At 32.8% G+C, this 22,151-nt stretch overlaps 3 protein-coding genes across 4 annotated transcripts; 1 reads left to right on the top strand and 2 right to left on the bottom strand.

The window, feature by feature from the left end:
- Positions 1–819: 819 nt before the first annotated feature.
- Positions 820–6,333, bottom strand: LOC126771575 (uncharacterized). The gene is made up of 2 exons (XM_050491524.1): positions 3,026–6,333; positions 820–2,953 (listed from the first exon to the last, which is right to left on the bottom strand). Exons 1-2 carry the CDS (start codon positions 6,331–6,333, stop codon positions 910–912), a joined length of 5,352 nt encoding a protein of 1,783 aa, XP_050347481.1. The 3' UTR covers positions 820–909.
- Positions 6,334–6,592: 259 nt separating this feature from the next.
- Positions 6,593–8,178, top strand: LOC126771686 (uncharacterized). Its single transcript, XM_050491704.1, has 2 exons — positions 6,593–6,732; positions 6,811–8,178. Exons 1-2 carry the CDS (start codon positions 6,703–6,705, stop codon positions 7,288–7,290), a joined length of 510 nt encoding a protein of 169 aa, XP_050347661.1. The 5' UTR covers positions 6,593–6,702; the 3' UTR covers positions 7,291–8,178.
- A 2,307-nt stretch (positions 8,179–10,485) lies between these two features.
- On the bottom strand, positions 10,486–17,560 carry LOC126771619 (PAT complex subunit CCDC47). Of its 2 annotated transcripts, none has more exons than XM_050491606.1 (11): positions 17,415–17,560; positions 16,443–16,588; positions 16,046–16,143; positions 15,200–15,304; positions 14,536–14,710; positions 13,948–14,078; positions 13,397–13,555; positions 12,919–13,109; positions 12,281–12,434; positions 11,169–11,303; positions 10,486–10,694 (listed from the first exon to the last, which is right to left on the bottom strand). In XM_050491606.1, exons 2-11 carry the CDS (start codon positions 16,579–16,581, stop codon positions 10,590–10,592), a joined length of 1,392 nt encoding a protein of 463 aa, XP_050347563.1. In that variant the 5' UTR covers positions 16,582–16,588; positions 17,415–17,560; the 3' UTR covers positions 10,486–10,589. The 2 variants fall into 2 exon arrangements, with proteins under 2 accessions (XP_050347563.1, XP_050347564.1); XM_050491607.1 differs by lacking the exon at positions 17,415–17,560 and adding an exon at positions 17,200–17,275.
- Between the last annotated feature and the right edge of the window lie 4,591 nt (positions 17,561–22,151).

Raw genomic sequence — 22,151 nt, 5'->3', positions numbered from 1 at the left:
TGCTACATTTCATTTAAAAAAGGAAGCATTAATAACCGTATTTTCTAAACTACCTACTTGAAGTATTTTACCGTTACTTTATAAATAAAAACTAAAACACCCGTACAAAAGACAAGTTATTAGTCTCTTTATTTATTTAATCGCATTCATTTAGTCGAGATGGCCCAGTGGCTAGAACGCGTGAATCTTAACCGATGAACGTGGGTTCAAACCCTGGCAAGCACCTCTGAATTTACATGTGCTTAATTTCTGTTTATAATTCATCTCGTGCTTTTCGGTGAAGGAAAACATCGTGAGGAAACCTGCATGTGTCTAATTTCATCGAAATTCTGCCACATGTGTATTCCACCAACCCGCACTGGAGCAGCGTGGTGGAATAAGCTCCAAACCTTCTCCTCAAAAAGGGAGAGGAGGCCTTAGCCCAGTAGTGGGACATTTACAGGCTGTTACTGTATTCATTTATATACTAGTACTATAAATGCGAAAGTAACTCAGTCTGTCTATCTGTTACGCTTTCACACAACTAGATGTAATTGACCTTGCAAGCTTATAACATGCAGTATTTTATCAGCTGCACATGAAAGTATCGAACATTTCTAAATGTCCTAGTCTATCTGCTTATTATTTTAAAAAAAGAATGAAAATATTATTTATGTTTATTCAAATTTGCTTTAAGAACAAAATACATCCGTCAAAAAAAAGGTCAACGCTATGTAAAGTACCTACTTTACAAATTAAATAAATTAATTAATTATTTAGAAACCTGTTTGTACATATTTAAAAGAAATTAATTTAAAAATGACTTGTGTCATAGGTGTCAGTGCCTAGATCATTCCCACTCGTATCATATCGTAGATCGCAAATGAATGTTACAAGTTAAACGTTTAAAAAGTATGAATATTAAATATTTTAAATACACAATATCTTATTAACCTCGTCAGCCAAACTCAGGGCAATAAACTTTTTTGTTTTATGTAAAATTTTACAAATATTAGGTTCAGAAACGAATTTGCACACAAATATGTCTTTATTTTCATCATCATCTTCAAGTCGTTGGATTGTTTCTTTTACCTGTTCAGTATATGGAGTACCTCCTACTTCAGGTTGTAGTTGAAAAAAAGACGGTAAACAAATATGAAGTACATTCCAAATAACAGATTGACTAACGACATAAGCCAAATTTGGGTCTTTCTGCGGTTCAACTTTTTCTTCTTCTATTACCTCTTCCTTTTCTGACACTTTTTCTTCAACTACTTCTATTTCCTCTTCGCATGGTTTACAAATATACGTCATTTTTACATCTATAGTAGATTGTGCCATTTTACTCCGACTTGTGAGGCTTTTTTGGGACTTCGGTATTCGAGCACTTTGAGTACTTTCAATCTTTTTAGCTTTTGTACTGCCTTTGCCCTTTCTTCCTTTTTTATTAGTTTCAGGCAAAGGTTCTGTATATTCTAATTCTATTATTGATGTACCTTCACATGTATTAATTACATTCGTTATCAATTTATCTAAAAACTGCCCTGTGCATTTATGCGCACAAACAAGGCATTCGTCTTTGTACTTTTTATCTTTAATTAACTTACATACAATTTCTTCGCACTCCGCAAGTTTAAAACATATCTTTTTACCAATAGCCATCGATAATGCCATTACAAAACCCTCAATAGGATCAACATTTTTGCAGACTGCTAACAAAAATGCCGAATAATTCATTAAATTTTCAGCGGTCTCAAAACACTCGAAAAGAAAATGTTTAATTAAATTTTTTCTTATTAAATCATACTTATCTTCAGAATTAAAATCTTTTTCAAACCAAAGTTCTTCTTGAATAAATGTATTTCTTTCAATTAATTCTGTAGACTCAAGATCGTTGCAGCGGAAATGCTTCCGATGCAATAATAATTCATCCATAGAAGGGAACGATAAATTAAGGCAAAATATAAGAAAATCCCTCCAATCAATATACGTTGCCTCTCCAAACAGTGAAAATACTAGCTTCGGTATAAGTTCAGGGTCTAGTCGTTTCCAAGCTTCTGGAAACATTGGCCCATCGCAAGTTTCTCTACCAAAGAATATAAAATCTTGTAGTAAGTAAATAAATGCTTGTTGCAAAATTAAACCCGTTGGAGCTACGATTTTGAATTGTGAACGCAATCTAGCTAAGTGACAAATTTTGAATTGCATATCGTTTACAAATTCTTTAGTAACTGCAGTATCCACTTCTGTTTTTGGGGGGGAAAAATGCAAAAGATTTGCATCTATTATAAACATATCTTCTTCTAGTGCAAGACTTTCTGGAATTCTTTTACCACCTTCAACTGCCAATTGTAAATATTTACACAAACGGTCTACTGATTTTATCTCATTAAGGTAATAGTTATTAATATCATTCTGTATATCTGTAAAAGTCTTGCATATGATATCGTTAAATAATTTGATGTCTCTATAGCACTTGTACTGCAACGCCAATAGGCGTAAACTAACTCTGAACATTTCACCGTTTATTCCCATGATCCATTCTTCTATACATTTAAGAGCATTATTCTTGAAAATTTCTTCTTCGTTCAATGATTCTACCGAATTATTGTCTTCCTTTTTCTTCGCTGTAGGTACTATCTTGGCTATTTCACTATATTCTCGGCTTATAAGAGATCTGTATGAATCATTCGTATCTTTTATACTTTTTAAAGCAAATTTTACATTACTCTCTATTACGAAATTAAAAGGATTATTATTAAAATCTATCTCAATATTTTTTAACTGCATTTCTTGAAAGCAAGTTTTAAGTTGTCTGTACAATTTATCTTCGCCGCCTTTCTTACTTCCGGATGTTTCATCTGTTTCTTTAAATATTTTATTTAATTCTTTTGACGTTATTCTATCATTAGGTGGAGAACGTTTTATCATAGCAAAATAAAAATCATGCAAAGTTTGATAAGTTAACATAGCTCTGAAACAAAAACTTATATCAAACAAAAGCAAATACAAACACTTCAAATTTTTACACTACTATTACTCTTACCTATTCAGTTCAGCCTGCATACATGAAATATACGTATTGACCATCGTAGTAATCTCTTCTAAAGCCCAATTTTCACAAATAAGCATATGTCTTTGTTGTTCTGCAAACAGCTTCCTTTCGTCACAAATTTTATATAATCTCTCTTGTAACTCCTTTACTTTACAATGCCATTCGTTTTTAGAAAAATGGATGTCACGCCAGTCATTTTCAAAATTATTATATTCTTGTTGAAAACTGCTGACTAAATCTTGTTTTTGAGATGGTAGAGTTATTATTTGCTCCATTTTGTCTTTAAGGAATCTCGTATATGGTACGAGACAATTCATTTGCAATCTTTTTGCAAAGAATAAGTGCTTAATATCGTGTATATAGGTTTTTTCTATTTCTTCCCAACAAGTAGCTAATGCGCTCCCTATAACTTCAGGTATTGGTAGTTCACCATATATCCAGTCTTCTTCTCCTGCTAATAGCTTTACTTCTTCACTACTTACGTCTGTATATATTCTACTCTCATTTTCTTCTTCATCAGCATTTTCTAATATCACTTCATCCTGCATTTCTTCTATAGAATCAGGTGCCTTTACAATATTTAAATCGTTCAAAGAGGATAATTTACTTAATTTGGAATTACGACGCAATTTTTCTTTAGATTTTCCATTGGACACTTCAGGTTTGACCATTTTTGCTTTCATTCGCTTTTCATCAGAAGATGGAAAGTCAAGAATACTTAAAACGTTTTCTCCAAATAATTTATCATTTGATTTTAAGGGAATTGAGTAGTCGCCAATTATATATTTACAAATCACAGCTAATTGTTCTTTTTCAATTACTTCGTAATACATACTGTAATTAATTCCTAGCACAGCGTAAAATCTATCTATAAATTCAGAATTCTCTTCATCTAAATTCCATATAACAAACTCTTGAAGAATATCTTCTGTTTCTTTTAATTTAATGTAGCAAGTAAAATAACTTGTAAACGGCTTATCTAATAACTTTTTATGAGGATCATTTACAAGTTTGGAAGTTCTTACTTGTAAATAAGGATCTTTTTTCTTAATTCTGTGCTTAATAATACTTTCTTCAAGAAAAATATCGTCTTGATCATCTAGTTCATTTTCATCAGGCGGTGACCTGCCCGAAAAAGTTTCTTCTAAAATTTGTGCTTGATGATATGAATTAGGATAGTTTATTATTACGAACCCATTGATATTTTCTTGGTTCTTTAGATATTCAACTATTATTGCACAAAGTAAATGATCCGTTAAAATATTACCAGAATTTAGGCATTCATAAGCATATCTACCTAATTCTGCGGAAGGTGTTAAAGTTATATGTTCTTCAGGTATGGCTTTTGGTGTTTGTGTTTGTTTAGTGTTTGCAATTAATGGTCCAGATAGTATTGACAAATTTGCTTCGCTACTTCTTGTAATTACTTCATCCTCAGATTTTAGCAACTTAATAATTTCTTTTGTATCTTCTTCTTGTGCTGAAGCAATAAATTTATCAAATGATAGTTCAATATCCGTACACCCAATCATTTCGGTTTTAAATTTTCTAAGACAGAAATTGATAGAGGACTCGAGGCGTACAACATGTATTTTTCGAGCATTTAACAATGTTTGCATTGCAATTGTTATTGAGTTATCCGGCAGATTGCGTACGATAGCTTTTGCTGAAAAATTTGGTAACACAGCTGGTAGTCGTTGTGGTGGAAGCGGGTATTTAATTTCGAGAAGTGAGTATACGACATGTCCTAGAATACGTGATCCTAGATATTCATATTTTCTACATTCAGACTCAGGATCAAAATTAGGTATTAACAAATCTAATGACCATGGGTATAAATAATTGTGGTAATCTGTAAACTCACTCTCATTTAGGACTTCTTGTCTATCTAATTCTAGATGTAAAATTTCTTCGTAATCAAATGTTTGATTTTCGTCTATTTTTGATTCTATTAAAATATTTTCCATTGGCTCCAGATAATCAAAGATAGGTTGCTGTTTGTAATACAATGTTTTCCACTCAGTTATAAAATGGTTTGGTATATCGCCCTCTAATAGCCTTTTATAATAAGCATATTTAGTAGCATAATCAATTATTGATAGAATTGTATCATAACAAATATCGTAATAATGCTGTCTTTTTCTTTTCATTTTCTCAGCGTATAATTTTTTGTGCAAGGTATTCTGTCTTTGTTTTTCAAAGTCAATCTCCGCTAGCCCTGAGTTTATTTCTTCTTTTACATTATCAAGAAATTGATTAAATTGCAGAGTTCTTTGTTCAGCAAACTCCTCTTCACCAGCGATTCTATTTTTTACTAAATTCCGGGCCTGTTGCTTCGTTTCCATGATCTGTGTACACATTTGTTTTTCAAACTGCGACAATTTCATAACTTTTTTAGCAAGTTCGATATCTAATTTTGTTTCTTCTTCAGCGACAGACATATCCCATAATGATCCACTTATTACATTACTCATTTGCTTTTGAAATTCCTTTGAATCGGATTTTTTATGTATTCTACTGTAAAGATTATCCAGATAATTTTTAGTCCATTCTGAATCAATAATCGACTTTTTTCTTTCTTTGGCATCTTCATCCAAATTACATAGCTCTTCATAAGTATAATTGTGGAACTTACACGGATACCTCATTGAAAATTCTTCCATTTCCTTCTTATCTTTATTAGTTATTTTTTTAGTTGTTGTTTCTGGATATTTCAATGGAGTTTGAGACTCTTCTATTCTTTTTAACGTTTTTAAATAATTGTGACGTAAATAATCGTAAGTTTCTTGGATCTGTTTTGATTTTTCTCTTTGCCACTCAATAAATCGATTTTCATCTAATAAGGGCTTTGCTAGATAGTCCACGAATCGATCCTGTTCTTCTTTCACCTTTTTTACAGTAAACCGATGTTCAATTTTATCCACTAAGTTTGAGCACATTTTTCTCTCTTTTTTTATAAAATTGGTTCGATCTCTTTTATCTAAGCAAAGAAAAAGTTTATAAAATAACCGAAGTATTGAAGAACCTTGTCCTGCCATTATGTTGGCTAAATCTTTGTCACTTATATTTATTTCCAGTTCAAGCAGCCACAGTCGTAGAAGTTTCCAATTATTTTTGATATCTTCATTTATATTGCTTGGTTTTATTAGATAATGCTTTTCTTCATTTATAACATTATAACTCCGTAAAACACATGAAATAATATGACCATTTTTCATTTTATCTCCGAATTCTTCAGCTCCCCATGTAATAGAATGCTGCAAGCTATGGGAAAGCCATTCTTTTAAAATTTCTGCCATTTTATAGTAACTTGAATGAAAGAAAATTATTATAGAATATTTAATTGTTCGGTTCTTGTCATTTTTGTAATCTAACTTCAACTTTGCTTCGACTTGAATTGGATATTTTTTCTTAATATTTTACTTATATATATTATATTCAAATAGTGACCAGTAACAGTATGTACCTAAGTTCATTAAAACAATATCAACCTATTTAAATTTAATTATATCACGCCGATTTCTGGTAACAATGAAATATATCAAGATGTACCTATATTATATTTGTATGGCAAGCCACACAAAATGTCATAGCATATTATGACTTTTTTGTGATGTTTATTTTCGCACGGTTTTTGCATATTTCATAAATTTCATTCAAATCTATTCATGATGAAATGCAACGAATTTGAAAAAAGTGTATGTATCTTTTCGACATCTTGAGTAAAAAATTCGTATCTCCACCATTTATTCGGAAACATATTACGTTGTTTACAGAAACCTCGCCATCATATGAACCTGGATAATTTGGATAAAGCATTACACGATTTGGGAATGTTGAGTGCAATTACTGAAGCGCGACGTGATTATCTACGAGAATCTAAAACTAATCTGGGCGTAATGAGGCTGAACACGCGGTACGTTTCCAACGTCACAGTGGGGTATTGTATGAAAAGAAGCACAAACAAAAACAGACTGTGCCCTTACCTGCTGCCCGTACGGCATAGAACTAAGAGTGAAAACTCGGATGCCATCGGTTGTGATGCTAACGATAGCAACTGTGACTTTAAATATAATTTACTAGAGCCATCAACTAGTACCTGCATTAGAGAAAACGTCGACGTCAAGAGCCCTGCCAAGCGATGTCAATCACTCGAAAACCTCAATCTTAATTTAGAATCCCCGCCGAAGGCAGAAACTTCGCCAGATATGGATTGTGTGTCAACCAGAATTCAGAAATTACAAGTCGATGAATGACAATCAAATTAAGAACATCAACTTGTGTAAATGTATCCATGAATAATAATTGTGCATTGAAACTGTGTGTAGTTAATATCAGATTTAAGTGATCAATGAACTTGGAATGTATTTTTCTGCATATGAATATGTATGAATAGAATGAAGGAACTTGAAAATACTGATTATAAATGTTCCTAGAACTTCATTAAAATTGATTTTGCATGTTTCTCCTGCCTATGATGTACCGATAGATAAATGTTAGTTAAAATTATATGCATTTTTGCTCAACGGATATAGAAACCATTCGATATATAATTATTAAATAGTTACACTGTTTAGTTTTCATTACTTAGTTATTGCTTTGGTGCATATCGTCATATATTTTATTTAGAAAAAAAATTAGGTTAATGTGCATTATACAATTAAAAATATTTGAATAAAACAAGGGTTCTTCAAAAATATAAATTGACTCATATGCACCTAACATGAAAATACATTAAATGTCTGAAAGTAGAATTGATGGTTACCTTTAGCATATAGAGCTTGTTGAGAACAATTTTAATTTTGTTTTCTCTAAAGTCACAGATGTATAATTTACTGGCTTCCAATGTGTGTGTTTGAATTTATTTATATTATGTTTTAAAATAGTAATAAAAAATAATTGTGATTAGTTAAACAACAAAGGTTGTTTTAATAAGTTTTTACTAGAGATCTCATAACATCACAGCTTGGTGGTGAATATTTTGAATTTAGTGTGTTAATTCTTGAAGCAAAATAAAACAATTATTTATCACTCTGTTTCGCTTTAGTGACTTAGGAATGGCTAATACATGTTTGTTAACATATTTTGTTATTTTTTTTCTATTTAATAACCAATATTTGAAATAAATATTGCCTTGAAATATTTATCTTCGTTTTATTATTATTTTAATAAATTCTAAAGATTTTTACCTTCTTTTATTATTGACAAAACAAAAGCATCTTATAACAGGATTTGATTAAAAAGATATGTGCAATAGCAAATAAATTAAAAGAATCAAATCACAACTGCAGAGATACCAATGCACTAAAAATTGGTTTCTTTAACATGGTATTCAGTATGAGTTTCAACCAAAACAGTTCACAGATGATCTTCTAGCGTACGTAACACACCTCTAGGGTGAATCTATCAACAAGCATGGTGAATCGTTGGCTGTCAGCCTCAATATCTCCAAGGCTTTAAACAGGGTCTGGCACAGAAGTCTTCTCTCCAAGCTGCCGGCATACGGCCCAGTGAACAGGCAGTTCAGCTCTGCACCTGGATAGCCAGCTTTCTGCATAAGCGTAGCCTCCGTGTCTTAGTTGATGGTTGCGCTTCACAATTCTATGTAGTGAATGCTGGGCTCCCCCAGGGATCTGTGCTATCTCCCGCACTCTTGCTTTTGCATATCAATGATATGCTCACTCTTGGGAACATACATTGCTATGTAGACGATAGTACAGGGCATGGATACCACGGACGCGCAGTGGCTGGGCGAGCGGAAACTGAGGAGAGGCAGGAGAATCTTGTAATTGAACTCGATAGGACGTTAGAGCTCATCGCCAAATGGGGTTCTGATAATCTTGTTTAGTTTAATGCCAAGAAAACAGGTATGCGCTCTCACAGCGAAAAAGTCACAATTTTCCCCTCTTCCCTCCGTCTGTGGCACTACGCTGGAGATACAAAGCAAAATTGTCATGCTGGGGATTGGCGTTCGGTGCAACCTTAGTCCAAGGGATTACATCGAGACTGTTATAAAAACAGCTTCGCGGAAACTCAGAGTTCTGAACAAGGTACTGCGTTTTTTTACGCCACAACAACTGTGCCTGTTGTACAAAACACGGGTACGGTCTTGCGTTGAATATTGCTCATACCTTTGGGATGGCTCCGCTTAGTACCTAATCGGGGCCTTGGATCGGTTGCAGCGACGTGCGGTTCGCATTATTGAGGACGCAAAGGTCACAAACACCCTCGAGCCTTCACAATTGCGTCGAGAGATAGCAGCGCTGAGCGCTTTCTATCGATTGTGTCACGGCGAGTGCTCTGAGGAATTATTTTCTCTAATTCCTGCTTGGCCCTTCCTTCATAAATCTACGCGTGCTGGCTCTTGATGTCATGGCCTAACTGTAACATAAATTCCATCGCGCACAAAGAAATTTGCCAACTCCTTTCTTTGTCGCTCATACAACCCTTCAAACCTTTCCTTCCTTTTTTTCCTATTTTTTTTTTGGTTTGGTTGATTGGTTCCTGCAAACCAAGCGTGAAGAGGCATCTTGCGGGCCGGCAAAGCGGGGGCGGCTAGTGCAAAACATTCTTCCCGACTGTACTGGCCGTCAGCGCGTTTGGACTCTACTAACACTTACCATCAGGTGGAGTAGTCATTTGCCTTACCAGCAAATATAAAATATATATATACACTTATAAATATAGAAATTAAACATAAAATATTACGACAATTCAGATATGGGATATCTAAAACAAAAACAATAATTTAATTCGCAAAGTGATGCGGTTCCGCTTTCTGTGTCACAAGACGTTAAGGACATCCACAATAATGGTACATTTTTCGAAATTATGTTATATAAAATCCAAGCCATTAAAAATTATAAATATCACAAAAACGATAAGTATATTATTTTACTGAGCCGAGATGGCCCAGTGGTAAGAACGCGTGAATCTTAAACGATGATCACGGGTTCAAACCGGGCATTACACAACACACAAAACACAAATTAAGCACATCTCGTGCTTTACGGTGAAGGGAAACATCGTGAGGAAACCTGCAAATGTCTAATTTCATTGAAATTCTACCCCATGTGTATTCTATCAACCCGTATTGGAGTAATAAGCTATGATAAGAGTAGATGGAATAAGCTCCAAACCTTCTCCTCAAAAAGGCAGAGAAGGTATAATTATTCAATATAGAATATTAGAAGCATTATACATTTGAATGACAGAAATGACCTGAAAAAAACCGTCGAAAGAAACTCAACGTCACTATATATTATAGTTACAATAATTATGCATTTTAAAGGTTTGGGTGTAGAATTTAATAGAATTGTGTTAAAATGTGTTGGCGTCAAAATATATACCAGACTATACATTTAAAAAAATCCTTATTTGTTTCGTATACGCTCGACGAAACAACGCGAGTCGAACGTTAGCTGGTTATGTATAAAATAAAACATTTCCAGTTGTATACAGATATTATTTATTCACAAGACTGTAGATTCAACACTTAGGGATAAGTAACAAAAAAATATTTTTTAAATAATTATTGCATTTGAGTATTGCTGATTTACAGCGCCTTCACTTTTAGTTGCTTCATTTTTGGGGCTTTACGTTTTTGTTGACGCTTCTGCTCCTTTAACTCCCAACGCCGCTGCTTCTCTGGATCATCTTCCTGCAACACAACATACCTATTTATGAATGTGATTAATACCCATACACTATTGAAAAAATATAAAGGAATATATCTATTCAAAATAAACTATGAACATTTATTTTTTTTATCTAGGCAGGCAGGCAGGACCTAATATTTTTGTAGATTAAACTAAGGAATTATTACATCCAGTTAAGAAAAAAAATATCGCCAAAGAATTCAGATCGAACCTGAGACTTTCACTTTGTTAAGCGGACCATAGAGCTAATTAACTATTGAAACTTCTAACTAGTTCTAAATATTTGTGCAGAAAGATCCAACTGTAAATAAAAATTTTCCATCCAAAAAAAGTTCTTGATTTTTCTATCAAGGAATGAATTCTCAATAGCAGTCGGTAGTGTTACGTTTAATCCTGTCTCGGAAACGTAAAGCTTGCCCCTCCGGTCCCATCGGACGGGAGTGTGGGTGCAGCCTGCAGTGCCTCTTGCTACTGACCGCCAGTATGCGCTCCTTCTCCTGCTTGCGCTTCTCCTCCCGGCGCTGCGCGGCCTGCTCCTGCCGCGCCGCGTGCGTGCCGCGCACCCACGCCTCCGTCGCCTTCACGCGACGCTTCTCGCATTTCGCTAGAGCCTGATGTACGGACACTTGTTATTAGTTTCTTAGCACTTAATAATATTACTTCTTATCAAAGACGCTTTATATTTTATAGCTAACGTGCTAAGTAAAGTTAAAATGAAAAATTATCTAGTTTACCTTATTTATATTATATTATTAAATAAGCTTTAATATTGTATTGTATTGAATATGCGGTCGGGAGACGCTCGTCAAGAACGAAGTTCTTTGCGATATTTTCTCGTCTCAAAACGTGTTTTATAATGTGATTTTAACTGATTATATTACTGTATTTTTGTCACACCAAACAGCTCCTCTTTACAACTCTCTCGAATCAAAGATAAAGAAACGATTTAAAATTTTAAATTCAATTAACATTTTTTTATAATAATAGCAACCCTCATTTTAAGTTTTAATATTATTTTAGTAATTTACCCCTACAATTAAACAAAGTTTATGATGGGAATTGTGACATAAGCCCAAGGTTCGAACCTGGGACTGGCGTGCGGCTCGTAAGCCGTAGCACTATTGGTCCTCATATGGTTTTATATTTTTATTTTCTAAAATGTTAGGTAAGTATCTCAGTATTATATTATATTTAAATATTTAACTTAATTAATAATAAAATGGTAGGCGCACTATACAGTTCACGCTTTATCGTTTGGTAGGCTCATAGGAACATTTGGTAGGCTCGGTATAAACCCGTCAGAGCGTCACGGTAGCATGCGAAAGCGATCCCTTGACGCTCCTCGTCAAGACGGAAAGGGTATCGCTGGTTTTTCAGTGGGTATTTCGACGCCTTGGAAACCGGCGAGCCCCACATACCCTGTTCCCGTGGGGGAACCGCGTAATACGTTTTTCCAGCGTTAAAAAAAGGCCCGGTATGAACGTTATTTCGTTTGTGACATGACCTTGGATCACTGCTATTTCACTCTATTGTGAGCCGCGTAAAAGAACTTCATTCCAATAAAGACTTAATTCAAGAAATGACCTACCTCTTTACTTAAACGAAGCCGTTTGATTTTATCCAGCAGATAGAACACCAACAGCAGCAAGGGGCGAATTTCGTCCCCACCACCGTCGGGGCCCAACGCGAGACTGACTAGCATCACTCGTTCCGTATCCGGTGGTTTCGTGGGTACGGTTTCTCTGTCGAATAAAATTTAAACTTTAAAAAGCAATCAGATACGGGATTTATGACATCTGTTGGCCAAAACAGAATTAATTACAGTCACTAATATGGAGACATCGACGAAAGTGTTGTAACAGATATACAAACATTTTGAAATCCTAATATTATTATAAGCGATATATAAGAAAATAGATTCCGGGATTTAAAGTATTTAAATAGGATCATGTGATAGTCTACCGAAAAACGGCAGTAGTTGGTATTGTTGTGTTCCGGTTTGAAGGGTGAGTGAGCCAGTGTAATTACAGGCACATGTCATGTCCTCATAACATCTTACTTCCCAAGGTTGGCGGCGCATTGGTGATGTAAGCGATGGCTAACATTTCTTACAATGCCAATGTCTATGGGCGTCGGTGACCACTTACCATCAGGTGGCCTATATGCTCGTCCGCCTATAAAAAAATAAAATAAAGAAAAAGGATCGAGCGGCCAGTCCGCACTCACTCCATCTGCTTGGGCCCGCAGTAGCGGTCGGACACGTGTATGTACTGCACGTGCGCGTGGTACTGCGCGAGCGCGGCCGTGACGCGCGCGTCCAGCACGGCGGCCGTGGCCTCCGCGCACTCCGACAGCACGCCCAGCGCCGCCGGCAGCCCGTGCTTGTCGCCCGCGCGCCGCTCGGGGCAGAACATGCTCTGGCGGAACAATCCAGTGTGAGTAACGTAAATATTATCGATATATATAGTCTACATAATCTGAAAATGGCAATTCAATATTGGTTGAAGAATCCTCGAAAATTTTTCATTCGAGTTAGCAATCGTTTTAAAAAAAAAACAAGCATTAAGCAGAATATTTTAGCCCAAAATTTCCAGCCTAATTAATGCGGAATCGTTTTTAATTTTAAAAACAACCCTTAATTACCTCGGACGTCAGGCGTAATCGAGTTCTTATAAAAAAAGATATTTTTTTTTTTAATATTTACCAAGTCCTGCATATCCTTTGCGAGGCGCGTGGCGATCTTCTTCTGCGCGATGCAGAGAACGAACGGATCGCAGTCGTCTTTACCGAGTTCCACACGAATGAGTAACGTGTCTGGAGTTGGTTTAACTACACCCAGTAGCACGTGGACTAAGTCTTGACGCTGTAAATGACAAATATATTAATAAATAAAATTACCTTTTAATTTTTTTTCATTATATATTTTTTATTTTAAAATTAAAACTATAAATTGATATTTTGATTAATTTTATTTATTTATTCTCAAATAAATAATATTTATTTTAAATTTAAATAAGTATTCCGTTTACTTATTTTTAATGAAAACATATCAAAACATTAGTAGCTCGTTTGTCTATTGACCAATACAGATTTGATTATAGAAGATAAATCAAAAACTACTTCTATGTTAAGTGTCACTCGTGTCTCTATGTCAAGATCACTCCATCTTGGCCACTCGGTATTGGAATTGATCATTGGGTTATAAGACTTTTACAATATAACCACGTGCTAGCGGTCGTATGTGCTGCGGCTGACCTTGATCAGTTTGAGCGTGAGCAGCATCCCCTCGCAGCACTGTCGGCCGCTGCACCACATGGTGAAGCAGTGCTCCGCCTCGCGCCGCCAGCCGCGCTCGTCCACCGACACCACGTCCAGCCCCGTCTCGCCTGCGACACATACCATCCTTTATCATTGTGTATATAAAGTGAATACAGTTCGACACCGTTTGACCGACTACCTTGCGAAATATTTATATACTATAACATTTATATTCAATCGATCACCACGATATTTGGTATTGGTATATACAGACAGGACAAATTCAGCCAGATTTTTCTCGTAGTACAACATTGTGCAAGCTCTACTGGGTTGATACCACTCACCGATTATTCTACCACTAAAGAATAAAACTTTGTATTCCTTTGTTCCAATTTAAATAGTGAGTTAGTGTGTAGTAGTGTCACACATTGGACATACATATCTTAGATCCATGATACGCTGCCAGGGTCTATTGGCAATAGTGACCACTTGATCACATACTATCAGGAGGTCTGTAATCCTTCCTTGCATTGTCTTCATATATTTATAATTAATATTAAATGTTAATATATTTATATTTCTCACCGACTAAAGTAAAGTTTTCATCCAAAAGTGGTCTATGTAACTTGAGAAAGTTGGTCGCTATGGCGGTATTCTTGGCGCGTCCGATTACGTACGCGAGTGCGTACGCTGCGAGCAAACAGCATAGGATTCCTTCTAGCCAATATGCGTCCCATCTTGGTCGAATCATTATTGGCACCTGTAGATCAAAATACATTTAATCAATCAGAGAAAACCTTACACTATTTTTGCATACTGTGAATTGCATTTGTTTTTATAGAAGTCTTACACCAACCGCAAAGAAGCGCCGAGATAGTCTAGTGCTTAGAACACCAAAGATTGTGGGTTCAAACCAAGTGCTAAATATGTATTTATACACATCTCGCGCTCGGAGATGAATGAAAGCATTTTGAAACCTGCAGGTTTTGGATGAAAATCTGTCACGTGAGCATTCACCGACCCACGTACGCACAGCATGAGATAAGATAAGAATAAGCTCCAATTCGTCTCCTTAATTTATTATTATTTAAAAAGAGTCCCAGCAGTGGGACAATTACAGGCTGTATTTGTAATTACTTTACGTTCTTTTTTATTTATACAAACTCTTTCTACTTTCATTGTTAAAAGAAGATACATAGTAATAGACATCTATAAATACTAAAACTATATAAAGCCATAAAAAACGCACCTGAGAGATAGTAATTTTTGGTTGTTCGGCAGTGCGAGGCGTTGTGTCCTGAAAACCTTCAAACTCTTCGGGATCTTGCAAATGCTCAAATTCATTATCTTCATCCTGAGAAATACATATAGGTTTTAATATATTTTTGATTTATTTTTTAATAAAAGATGGTCTTAAGCATGGTTATTTATTAGAAATACATTTTTTTTACATTAATTACTGTTATATAATGGGCTTATCACTATTTTATATTTTTTGTTTCAAAATATTAAATAATGGGTATGTAGGAGCACGATGTGAAAATGTGTTTGCTACCTAGTTCAATATACGTGATTCTGTAATATTCATATTATTAAACATATTATTGCAGGAGATGAGCCCCAGGCGCCGAATACCAATACAATGGTGTAAAAACATTGTAGAGGTATCAGGAGACAATAGCAACTCTACAACGAACTATTGAACTGGCGTAAGACAGAAGCAAATGGAGACAAATCATATATAGTCACGATTCTCAATAGTGAGGGAACGACAAAGAAAAAAAACATATTAATTACAACATAAAGAAAATAATATTCTAATGTATGATATCAGTAATAACAAACTACTATCATATAATGTTATTTAAAGAAATCATTAATTGCTTGTCGAATCGTATCATAATAAAACTATATATAAAAGGTCATAAGTAGTTTTGTACACTCAGTTTTTTATTTCCTTTAGTTCTTTGATTCATTTACTTCGAGTGTAAATAAAATGGTATGGGTTGATTTTTTAGTTTCTTAGAAATATTGCGATTAGGGGATTTTGAAAATTTCTACTTTCCAAAATTAAAATGTATCCTTTAAAGTTTACCTCAACAACTATATCGTCTGCATCAATATTTGTTTCAAACTGTTCCTTATTCACATTCTGTTTTGCCTTCATAACTGGCACTTGTTCTTCAATGTAATCTGAAACAGAAAATTAAATAATAACATTTTATTGAAATTATTTAAGCAAAGAGGTTTGATAATTGTTTAATGTGCTACTTAAAAGTATAGAATAAATATGAAATTGTTCTAAAATGAAAGTTATTTATTCTTGTTGGATGCAGTATTCACTCGAGCCAGACAGTTATTTACTCTTAAACTACATTTACAGAAAAAGCATATAAATAATATATTTCAAATGGAAAAACAAACCAAGAAGAGAAATTATCATTATTAATTTTTGCAATAAAAATGGTGTTTTCTTAATTAAGATATATTACCATTGGACGGAGTTTCCTCTTCGACTTCAAATTGTTCAAATTCAGCGAAATCATCATCCTCTAGTATTGCATCCTCATAAGCCTGAGACACATAAACACTGCATAATAGCAGTGATATGGAGAATACAAATATACGCATCTTCAACCTGAAATAAATATTATTTTAAATTACTATTAACTAATGAAAAATATAGGTATTTAATTAATTTTATATATTAATTGTGAATTATTAAATATTTGGATTGTAAAAATATATTTACAAGCATAGATTATTAAATAATATGAGGATTTAAGAATAAACTGACACTAATTATATGCTTTTATTTGATAATATCTGTACAGATATGTATGTATCCATTTTTTCTGTTTATTCTACGAAAATAATTCATTCATACCTACATACATTTATGTGTATGTGGACTAAATTAATCTCAATAGATCATATTTATCTTGTAACAAGGTTTTGGTAAAACAATAGGTTGATCAGATAAGGTTTTCAAGAGAACAAATATATTTTTACTTTAAATATTTATAAATTACAATATGTTATCACTTAATATGTATATTTGTAATAAAAAAATTGTAGAAACAAAATAAATTTGATTTATTTATGTTGAACTGGTTCAAGGTTTCAAAGTTATTTTAAGAATATAATGAGACAAAAGTCACAAGGCGAAGTGATTTATCTCATAATACTCATTATATATAAGGTTTCCACACCAAATTAAGGGCTTCACTGATCTAGTACTTAACTGACCTATTTACATATCTTTCGTTAGAAGGATTGAACGGCGATATATTTTATGGGGAAAGAAATAAGTTGTAATTAAAGACAGCAAAATTTTACATATAAGTCATGTCATCATTATTTTATATATAATACGATATGAAGATAACCACAAAATTGTATTTCAATGTCATTTACATTTAATTCTGTATCACTTTTTAGTTATTTTAATCGTAAATATTTACCTGTAGGACGACACACAAAAACTAACTCAAATATTAAAATAATGCATTTATTTTATGTTACTTATTTTTAATAATTTGTTCTAATCTAAAATAGTTACTTCATTACTTAGCACAAAAATATTCTGATTTTTCTCGATTTCATAAACCAAAACTTTGTTATGTTATTCGATTGGTAGAAATTAAAGTCGATTAATTTTTCAACCAATCATAGAAGAGACAGAATGATGGTTTATTGCAGTTTTCTTGTAATCGTAACGTAAGACAACTAATTCTTGACATTGACATTATTATCTGTCGTCACATGACAATTTTGACTAGTGTTACAAGTTTATATTATGTTTTGTTTATAGACTACAAATTCTATAAAAAAAAAACGGACGAGCATATAAGCTACCTGAGGATAAGTGGTCACCAACGCCCATAGACATTGGCATTGTAATAAATGTTAATCATCGCTTACATCGCCACTGCGCCAATAACACCAATAACAAGTACTGCTGCTGCTGTTTTGCGGTTGAATATCTGATGAGTGGGTGGTACCTACCCAGACGGGCTTGCACAAAGCCCTAAGCACCAGTTAATAAATAATTTTTTCATTCAATTAAGGTTGATACACATAATATCATCTATAATATGTGTATATAAAATCTGAAATTATTATAAAGAATAAAATAATGTTACAAAACAATAAAGACTAAAATAAGGTACAAAAAGAATAAAATTATTAGAAATGGATTTACTAATATTTCTCAATCGGCATTATGTACTAGTCCTCTAAACCGATTTTAGAGAGATTAGCCAACTGCACGGGACATGTTATAGTGCACAAGTGTGTGCTCAAACTCAGGTACACTCTCTATTCCCTAACTCTCATAGTCCGATGGGACGGCAATCCGACACGTCTGAAAAGAATTCAGACTGAATTATTAGTATATAGTTGATATTGGTTTAATAAGCCAATATTCAACTTTAAATAAAATTCAGGCCCAGTAAAAAGAATATCCCTAATTTTTACTCTAAGGGTTTTTCTTCAAATTTAAAATGGACCAAAACGGAAGTAAGTATACCCATCCAATTGAATTGAAAATAATTCTCCAAATCGGTTCATAAATGACGGAGTTCTCATGTAACAAACATAAACAAAAATAAAATACAACCTAACTTAGAACCTTCTCCTTTTTGAAGTTGATTAAAAGTTCCTTAGTAAGTACCTTACCGGTTTTTTTGAAAGACCATAACGTTCATAAAACTTAACGTAAAATAAATATTGAAAACGAAAAATTGAAATCTTCCAACCTCTTTTGTAGTCCATTTTTCTTAGTAATCTCCTTAATTCTTTTGTGTTAATTGGGTGAATGATCAAATTAACATAAACATGGTGAGGTTGACTGATCAACAATCTTTTTATAAAAAATATATAAAAAAGTATCTTATACATATTCTATTCCAGGTCATAATTATAATTACGTAATTCAGATATTTCATTGCAAATGAAAAAAGTCCCCATACAAACTTTCACATTTATAATACATATTAGAAAAATTAGATTTAAAGAGCAAATTAATGTGATCTATCATACACAATGGTTAGAAGAACTTTTTATAAAACACTTCGCTGATATATAATTTAATTTAATGAGTATGTTGGCTACTTTATCAGTCACATAGGTGTCTCTAAATAAATACACTCACATACTATAAACATCCAAATTAAAATAAAAAAATTATTAAAAAAATAAAATAACTTGATTCAATAGTAATAATCTCAAATTTAGTACAACCCAAAAGCTACCGACGATATATTTTTTTAATTAATATTATAATGTATAATTTCGCCGACTATTAAATGATGTATTTTATGACAATACTTCTAAATAATGTATTCGTATCTTTATGGGGTCAACGACTGATATTTTTTTTTATTGTTTTTGTGGACCTGTGTTGAACAACATTCGTCTATTGTACCGTTTAACCTAAAATCGTAAAAAAAGTATTTTACATAATTTCTGTTTTAAAATAAATACATAAATACAGGTACCGTTATATTACTTCTATAAATCTAAACCAGATCTATTAATATTAAAATATTTGTCTGGGATTAAAACGTTTCTTTCTGATTTTTTAATTACATTTATTTAGTAAGATTAAAAAGTACTTGGTAATCGCAATTCTGATCCTCTGGGCGAAATATGAGATCAGTTCTCCTGTTACCAGTGAAGGTATTAAGATAGGATGTATGTATATATATATATATATATATATATATATATATATATATTTAAAGGAATTAGCATGAAGTGTATATTATTAGCTTTTAATTTCCTTAAACATATAGGTACCTACTATTTATTCATAGTTTGGCATTCATATTAGAATACGACAAATCAAGAGAATATCAGTGGTAAGTACATAAGTAAATTAAATAAACTATTTCCATGTAAGTTCAATATATATAAAAATATGTCTTACACCGTCCCATCTGTCTATTAAAATATACCTTATACCTATAACAAATAATTGATTATAAATAGTGTATGCCTAAACTATGTAAGTGAATATTTATTATTTAAGACGTGATTATCAAACTTTTTTATTTATTTGTCTGGTATGTATGTCTGGTTTTTATATCTTTATAATAAGTATCGTTTTATTTAGAGACTAGGGGACAGAGATAAAACGAAAACTAAGATAAAATGATCTCTATATAAAAACTTGAAACGTTCGAGATTTTATATCTCGATTTAAAATAAAATGAAAAAATCTTATATTTCGGTAATCCATAAATTTTATATAATTTCTGTTTTAAAATAAATACATAAATACAGGTACCGTTATATTACTTCTATAAATCTAAACCAGATCTATTAATATTAAAATATTTCTCTGGGATTAAAACGTTTCTTTCTGATTTTTTAATTACATTTACTTATAAATAAAATATAAAGTATTAATAAATGTCTATTTGAATAAAAAATATTTTGTCTTTGATTTTGTTTTATAATTATTCATGTTTATTTGATTGTTTGACATATGTTTGATTGGGCATTGGCCATAAAGGAAAAAAATGCGTGTGCAACACTACACGTACACGTAGTAGATGTGAAACTTCTTAAAATCTTATTCTATCACTTTGTATCATTGTGTATACGTCACTCTCTTTAGCTCCTATTCCAGCATCGTAATGTATAGCGCTCTTTCTCTTTCTCTCTACGTCATATCTTTCTTTTCTCTAATGAAATTCTGCTTAAACTTGCTTAAAAATTGTTTTGCTCTCAAAATAAAAAATAGTAAGTATACAATAGTTACAAAATAGGGTCTTAGGTAATTCAATATAGAAAAGTATTGATGATAAAAAAGTTGACAATGCTCCCCTCCCCTCCCCCTTATGTCTATCTGTCTGGCTGTACGCGATAAACTATAAAACTGCCAAACGGATTTTCATAAGGTTTTCACCAATGGACAAATTGATTCATGAGTAAGATTTAGGCGTATACCTTAATTGTTTTGTGTAAATTAGCTGAAATATGACGATGTTTTACAGGTTGTTACTTTACTATTACATAAGAATTATAAATAGTATAAAAAGGGTGTTATTTAAGATAAAAAATTGAAGACATAAGAAGCGAATAAATAAAATTGTACTAATAATACAATTGCATTGTTTTCTAAATGTCACTTCCTATACCTTGAACAAAACATGATTCAGTTTATACATACAGTCTAACGCTGACATTCAGTATGCGTCATAATATACTTATTGATATTAAAGATACCAATATAGTAAGCACATAAATCATCAGTCAATATATTTCATGAAATTGTTTTAATATGAATGAAGGTTACAAGCAATAAGATTCTATACATAATTGCCTGATCATCTAATCAATCAGATTCTTTGTATTATCTATATAATATATTGGGAAAATTTATAATTCTTCTCAGCGTTTAAAATAGGTACCATACTTAAAATGGCCTCCTGGAATGTTGGCAATAATGCTATCAGCATTTTCAAGCAGCTCTCCTGTCAGCAGTGGAGGCATGTTGTTTTATTATGAAATGGAAACGTTTTCACGATATGACTCCAAGGTGTGCTTTAACTGTACAAATAAATGTCAGTTTATCAGATATTTTTTCATCATCTCTGCTAATTCCAGAGCACTCAATAAGGACAGGAACGTCGATTGTAGCAAACGTTTTTATTGTCTCGTTAAGCGATAAAACCTGCCTGAATTCTTTGGATAAGAATGACCAAGTAAGATGGAAGAGTTCACCTTCATTCACACGTACACCCGTGTTCAAAATACAATGCTTTTACCAGTCGGAGGCCGCTCGGGTTGCAAATAAATCCATTTTCTATAAGTGTCCCAAGAGTTTGAGAGAGTATCGCAAGCAACCAGTCCCTTGACTCTTATAATGATACAGGTAGAATTATCGCGACTTGGATCAGATCACACCGCAACAGCGACATCTTGTTCCACGATCTAAATAATAGTATTAAATTATGTCATTGTCTATACATAGGTTGTTTAGATGTATTATGTTATACTTAGCTATAACTAGACGCGAACATTCAAACGCTTAGACATAATTACAATATTGATTATCAGTCATTATTAGCGTTTAAAAGCTCTACTATTATAAATAACTTTACATTCTATTTCGGTTCGAAACTTTATAATTTGAATTGTAAAAATTCTTTTCATAAATAAACAGACAATATACATATATTTGTTATTTC

The sequence above is a fragment of the Nymphalis io genome, chromosome 11 (genome assembly GCF_905147045.1).
Source record: "Nymphalis io chromosome 11, ilAglIoxx1.1, whole genome shotgun sequence".
Classification (NCBI taxonomy): Eukaryota; Metazoa; Arthropoda; class Insecta; order Lepidoptera; family Nymphalidae; genus Nymphalis; species Nymphalis io.
Note: the sequence above shows the minus strand (reverse complement) of the source record. Positions and strands in the feature narration are given on the sequence as shown.